At 35.5% G+C, this 6,990-nt stretch overlaps 1 protein-coding gene across 1 annotated transcript; it reads right to left on the bottom strand.

The window, feature by feature from the left end:
• Window positions 1-1,730: 1,730 nt before the first annotated feature.
• Window positions 1,731-3,328, bottom strand: LOC149140638 (expansin-B16-like). Its single transcript, XM_089448066.1, has 5 exons — window positions 3,107-3,328; window positions 2,761-2,873; window positions 2,490-2,686; window positions 2,241-2,370; window positions 1,731-2,157 (listed from the first exon to the last, which is right to left on the bottom strand). The coding sequence occupies exons 1-5, from the start codon at window positions 3,300-3,302 to the stop codon at window positions 1,963-1,965; spliced, it is 831 nt and encodes a 276-aa protein (XP_089304192.1). The 5' UTR covers window positions 3,303-3,328; the 3' UTR covers window positions 1,731-1,962.
• Window positions 3,329-6,990: the final 3,662 nt, after the last annotated feature.

Below are 6,990 nucleotides of genomic sequence, written 5' to 3'. Positions count from 1 at the left end.
TACAATATTGAAATTTAATATTAGGGTTTACGATATTAGTGTTTCTAATATTAGATTTATTAAAATTAATATTAATAATATTTATTTTTTGAGTTAACTATGACTTGAGTGGGCCTAATGGTTAAAAGCTTGTGTTTCCATCAAAGAGGTCACACGTTCAAAACCAGTGTGAGGTAAAATATATAAACCTTAACTATCACCTTAAAATAAGATAATAATAATATTAAATTATAATTTTAGAGTTTATAATATTAAAATTTAATATAAATTTAAAATAATAAAATTCAAATATTAGCTTTAGAATATAATTTTAATATTAATATTACATTTAACATTAATATAAATTATATTAATAATATTTAAAACCTAATTTTAAAATATTATAAAATTTAATATTTTGCAACTAAAATTATAAATCCTAATATAAAACCTAATTATGACTTATATAATTATATAATGTATAACAAATATCGTATTATAATTTATAATATTTAAAACCCAATTTTAAAATTTAATATTTTGAAACTAAAACTATAAATCCTAATATTATAAAACCTAGTTATGACTTATATAATTATGCAATGTATAACAAAGATCGTATATTATTATCATTTATTTAGTTCAACGTGATCTGTCGGTCATAATAACTAAATCTAATAAGTCAAACGCAGGCAATACGCCATAGAGTTTCTTTGATCATGTAGTCCTCTGAAAATTATGACGATGATGGTTACGTGAACTAAAATGAACATGGTTTATCAAATGTCAGGAATTCCAGATTTTAATTTTTTAAAATTTTATCTATATAATAGAAAAAGGATGGTCGTTGTGTGTAGTGAAACGAATATGGTTTATCGGATGTTAGGAAATTATTTGATGTTAAGAAATTATTTTAAAAAATTCCGCATTTATTTCTAGGGTAGAAAGCTACTAAAAGAAGCATTACAGGACGATCATTGAAAAAAAGATCATCATTATTTATCATTGTAATTTTTATCAATAATGAGAATAGTCATGTCGTGAGGGCCACTCAAGCATCGTCACAAGAAGCACTTGTGGACCAAATTGTCATCGATCAAACAAAAAATGAAAGAACAAACTTATGCGCCTTCGTTTAACCAGGAGTCAACTTGGGCCAGAACGCAAATTTCTTGTGACAGATTTTTTACGAAATTTTATTATGGGAGTGTTTTAATCGTTTTTGTGGAAATAGATTTAGTGTTACCAAAAAATTCTAGAAAAAGTTTCTAAAACGCTTCAAAATTTTGAAACTTAACAACTCTAACCTAAATTTTAATTTCCAGAATTTCCCATCAAAATTTTATCAAAATTATACTAAAATTAGGAAACTTCGACTCCTGAAACTACCCTCAAACTTTTGTGCAGACCCCATATATATAAGTGTGTAAATAGTATCATAGCGTCAGCGAATATGCAGCATCACCATGTCCATACCAAGTTTCTTGTCCAGCAGTCACGGAGGTGATTGCAACAGAATTGGAGAATTTATTTACATATTTGTAAGAATGTAAAATGGAAAGGGATCTGTCACTGAGCAGTGGTAAAGTTAGAGCAGATATCTTCAAGTGAGAAGCAAAGAAAATGTCAATCTATTCTCAGGATTCAAAGTCTAAACATCTGTATATACGAATGAAAAAAGACAATATAATTCGAGCATGAATTTTGTTTAGTAGTTAAAATTAACAGAACTAAGAAATATGAGCTTGGACGACACCGAAATATATAGTTGAAATTGAAATGCATCTCCCTAATACAACCCCAAAACTGACTTCCCTGAAGATTTTTGAGTCTGTCTCCACTCAATTTTTGGGTAATATTTAGATATTACTTAACCTTATAAAAGCGAACGCGGAGTACAATTTTTTTGCACTTCTAGCTATGTTCACCACGGCACAAATTTTCATAAGTTATTCAGAGTATAAGCTCCGTACAATGAAACTATTAGTCATAGTTGACAAATGACCTGTACGTAGCACTGGGTTGCCAATTTTGTGGAATAACGTTGTTTGCAGTAAGCGTTTTTCCAGTTGAAAGAGATTGCAAACGAATAGAGAATGGAGCTTGTAAAGGACCGCTATTCAAACACCAATTTGCACCCCACGTCTGTTGCATTCCTTGCCATGTATCAGAGTTTGCCTGCATACATGAGCATATAAACATTAATGACAATCGAAGTAATATTTATAATAACAATCGAAGTAATATTTATAATAACAAACCTGCTTTAGATCGACTGCTCCGAGATCGCCATCTCCATCTTCGTATTCGATAAGTACAGCGAACCAGTAAGTAGTGGCACCTTCGTTGACGTGGAATGCAATATTCTTCCCCGGATACTCGCAAGGCACACTATACAATAACATCAGAAGGGAAAGGTGCAGTAATAAAATAAAAATGATACAAACATCGTAAAGGAGTTTAACTCTGCAAGTCCTGTAATCTACGACCGAGTACGGGTAGATGAGTACCGTTGGAACAAAATAGAGACGACTCCAGCGTTAAGCAGATCCGAAGATGTACCAGGAGATGCCATGTCGCTGAACGCAGTACCACTGAGATCAAAGTGTATTTTCCCAGAACCTGAGCAGATTCCACCAGGACATTCATCTGTAATAACCACCGTCACCGCGCTTTGAGAGCACAATCCATTCCCCGTGCACTTTACCTGCTTACATGAAACATACAATAAGCTAACTTTTCATCAAGAAGTCATGAAACTTTATAAATACCGAAACAGACCTGATAGCATGCTCCGCATCCTTTCCCGTCTTTGAATAGGGCAGGACTTCCAGCAGCTATTTTTGATTGGAAAGGTATCTGTTTGACCAGGCCACCATATCCACATGCCCCACCTGTTACAATGGGTTAATTTTATTTTTTCACTCGCACGTTCATATCCTTGAATGGCTCTGAAAGCTCAGGAGATAAATAATATAAAAAATAGCACAAACAAGCTTCACGTGTTTGAATATTCTGGTGCGGTTTGGTAGATTGAATACTAGAAACTTCAATATTTAAAAATTAATTTAGAAATAATATAATAAACAACTATCGGCCTAAATAAAGAACTTAACATTGCCCTTACCCTCGCTTCCGTCTCCGTTTGGACTGCCATACCATGTAGCGGTGGCTGGCTGCCAATCACCTTCTTCTTCTACTAACTTATATTGATTGAGATTGACACCAAGAGCGATTACAGAGCATATAAACATTAGGCAAGCTACCTCATAAGCCAAACAGAGCGTCATCTTCCTCATTTCTGAACCGAAGGTAGAAAGCATAAAAGCTTATACTACGCAGGGCTCAAAGCCTCTGCAATGCAATGCCCGTTAAGAAAATGGAAAAATAGGGCATATTTATAAGACCTTTAGAACTGTAGTGAGTTGGTCGGTGCAAGGTTTTCAATTTCCGTCATGCAGAAGGCCCACCCGTCCTTTTATATTTAGGGAACACCATGTGAATACGGATGCGACGATGACTAAAATTAAAATCCTAAAAGAATAGACCGTTTTATTCGTTGGGTGTTGTCAAATGAACCGTGTGTAGTAATAATCCTGAGTGCTGGGAAGTCAAAAGCTCAGCATAGATTAGGGAGATTTGAGCAGCAATTGTAATTGATGAACTTAAAGCGTGAGAGGAGGCGATGATAAAGGATGCCCCCGTTGAAATCGAGGCTACGAGAAAGGAACTGAGAGGGAAAAAATGAACAAATGTTCGTAATTTTTATGGTACAAGGCACATGGTACGTTGTTCCAGTGTCGGCTTCTTTATCTTGGCCCAGTCCAGGAGTGTTAGAAATTAGAAGAATTTGGTAGATTTAGATGGCATCTTGTTTGTCTTGTATTGAAAATATAGCTCATAGAGATTTTCCAATGAAGGCACCATCTTGGGTTGGGTTGAAAATAGCTTATCGAGATTTTCCAAAGATGGCACCATCCACTAATATTTACTTAAAAGTCACTAATATTTACTTCAAAGGCTTGACAAGTTCAGCGCACTATCACAAAACTTAATAATTTTGTTAGAAAAAAATAGAATTTACGCGGAGAGTTAGACGCAGAGGGTAGAGGTGTCGCCATGTTGATTTGGCCCAGCTATATAGAGGTTTAAAAAACCAGAATTCATTTACGTCAAAAAAAAATATTAAGTAAAAGTGTGGAGCAACAAAATAAAATTTAGGACTAAATTCTAATTCATGAAAATATATTTATATGAGGTTGATCCTCATTCACCAAGTAAAAAGACAAAGGTTTACAATGATTTACACTTCACTATTCATGAGGGGTTGCGGAGTAAAACACACTTAAATAGTAACTGTTGTTTTCACGTGCCCCCCAAAATTTGCCTCAGGATTTTCTCCTTCCTAAGTCACAGAATCTCTCTAATACAAAAATGACTTTTACTTTGATATTTATGTCAACATACAATTTGACATTAATGCATCATAGAGAAAAATAATTAATAGGTTGTTGTTGTTGAGTGTGGATACTAATCGTGCAGGTGTCTGTGGATGCTTGCCCGTATTGACTAAAATTCATTAAATTCCTTAGCTTTTGTTATGCCCGTATTTACAAAAATTCATTAAATTCCTTAGCTTTTGTGATGTGCTACGGAATTCCATCTTCAAATGACGTAACCTGAAAAAATACTTTTGACAAGTATGGTTGTTTTCAGGGTGTTTAACGTGGTTGTTGGGATTAATATTTCCAACACTCCCCCTTAGTCACAATTGCCGCCATTGACAATTCCCAAACAGTTTCTGAGATACACAAAACTTTTACGTGCCAATGGCTTTGTGAAGATATCAGCAAATTGTTCCTGTGACCTACAGTGCTACAACACAATTTCATCATTGTTAATCAACTATCTAATAAAATGATATTTAGCATCAATATGCTTGGTCCTTTTGTGAATGACAAAATTCTTTGATAATGCAATTGCTGAGGTGTTGTCACAGAAAATAGTTGTCATTCCCTCTTGGTCGAAGATCCCTCAACATTCTTCTCATCCAAACTCCCTGACACGTTGCTGCTATTGCTGCGACATATTCAACTTTTACTGTTGGTAGTGACACTATTGGCTACTTCTTGGAGGCCCATGAAATGGCTCCAGAACCCAAACGGAAAACATATCCTTATGTGCTCTTTCTGTCATCAACACTTCCTGCCCAATCACTATCTATGTAACCAATCAGTCTGAAACCACTTGTTGTTGTCTTAAAAAAACCATACTGTTTTGTCCCATTGACATACCTTAGAATCCTTTTCGCTACTTGCCAATGTGTTTCCTTAGGTGTCTCCATGAACCTCGACACCAAACTTATTGCATACATTATGTCTAGCCTAGTGGCGGTCAAATACATCAAGCTGTCTATCATGCTTTTGTATAATTTCGGATTGACATTGATGCTGCAATCTTCTTTTCCCAACTTCAACCCCATAACAGTTGGAGTTGGTGCGAGCTTGTTGTTCATCATTTTAAACGTCTCTAAAATGTCTACCACGTACTTCGCTTGAGAGATAAAAATGTTATTTTCTGTTTCCTTCACTTCTATGCCCAAAAAATATCTTAACATTCCCAAGTCAGTCATTTCAATTTCATTCTTCATGACTTGTTTGAAATCAGCGATGAGGAAATCATCAATTCCTGTAAAAATCAAATCATCTACATATAAGACAACAATAAGAATCTTGCCATCGCTCTCTTTGATGTAGAGAGTAGGCTCACCATCACATTTGTTGAAACCATTGTCCAACAAGTAGGCATCTATCTTGCTATACCATGTGCGCGCTGCTTGCTTAAGCCCATAAAGAGCTTTCCTCAACCGATACACTTTGTCTTCTTGGCCTTCTACCTCATAACCAAGCGGTTGCGCAACCTACACTTCCTCTTTCAGCACTCCATTAAAGAACGCTGATTTTACGTCCATTTGATACACTTTCCATTTATGTTGCATGGCGATCGCCACAACTATGCACTGTCTCCATCCTCGCGACTAGCACGAACATCTTCGCGTAATCTCTTCCATGATGTTGCTTGTATCCTTTGACAATTAGCCTTGCTTTATGGCTTTCAATCTTTCCCTTAATGTTGCTTTTGGTCTTACAGACCCACTTCACTCCACTGACATGCTTTCCTTTTAGAAGGTTCACTAACTCCCATGTATCATTCATTTCTATTTCTTCTCTTTATTCCTCCATTTCCACAATCCATTTTTCTTCTTTGACTACATCTTGAAAATGGATTGGGTTATATACATGACAAAATAATGAAAATAAGGAATTCAGACCAGCAATGCTATCAACTTCTTCTTGCTCATAAATTTCATTTAAATTTCTGAATTTTGGTCTTCTTATGCTTGCTGAAGATGGGCTTGACATGTCACTTGGTGTTGCGCTTTGCGGCTTGCTTGGAGAAGCATTGTCTTGGCTGTGCGAAACTATCCTATTATTTTTTGTTGGTGTTGCTTGTTGCCTGCTTTTTTGTGCTTGAGTAGGATTAGAGGGAGTCACTGTTGAGGAATTACTTGCTGCTGTTAATTCTTCTTTGTCCTTATGTGGTATACATGCTTTGACATTGACTGCCTTTTCTAAACTTCCATCCCATGCTTCCTCTTCTATAAAATGCACATCTCTATTGATTATGACCTTGGTTAATGGATTGTAGAGTTTTTATGCCTTGGATTCATCACTGTATCCAACAAATATTAATTTCTCCCCCTTGTTGTCCAATTTCTTCCTCAACTCATCTCGGACATATGCATATGCCACACATTCAAAAACTCTCGTGTGAGTGACACTATGCTTTCTTCCACTCCATGCCTCTTCAAGAACTATGTTCTGGATGCTTTTGGTTGGACACCTATTCAAGATATATGTTGGATAAGCGACAACTTCAACCCAATAATCATTTGGCAAATGCTTTGCTTTTGTCATACTCCTTACCATTTCCATAATGGTCCTATTCTTC

This window comes from Pinus tabuliformis, chromosome X (genome assembly GCF_031772625.1).
Source record: "Pinus tabuliformis cultivar Carrire ecotype Pingquan chromosome X, CPIR1, whole genome shotgun sequence".
Taxonomy (NCBI): Eukaryota; Viridiplantae; Streptophyta; class Pinopsida; order Pinales; family Pinaceae; genus Pinus; species Pinus tabuliformis.
The sequence above is the reverse complement of the archived record's forward strand: the minus strand, read 5'-3'. Positions and strand labels throughout refer to the sequence as shown.

What these genes read in the sequence shown, in the direction of transcription:
- LOC149140638 (XM_089448066.1), bottom strand. Translation starts at nt 3,302, where the DNA reads ATGCTTTCTACCTTCGGTTCAGAAATGAGGAAGATGACGCTCTGTTTG. An exon ending in AAACGGAGACGGAAGCGAGG is followed by an intron (nt 2,874 to 3,106) that starts GTAAGGGCAATG and finishes CCATTGTAACAG; the next exon opens with GTGGGGCATGTGGATATGGT. An exon ending in GTCTCTATTTTGTTCCAACG is followed by an intron (nt 2,371 to 2,489) that starts GTACTCATCTAC and finishes GTTATTGTATAG; the next exon opens with TGTGCCTTGCGAGTATCCGG.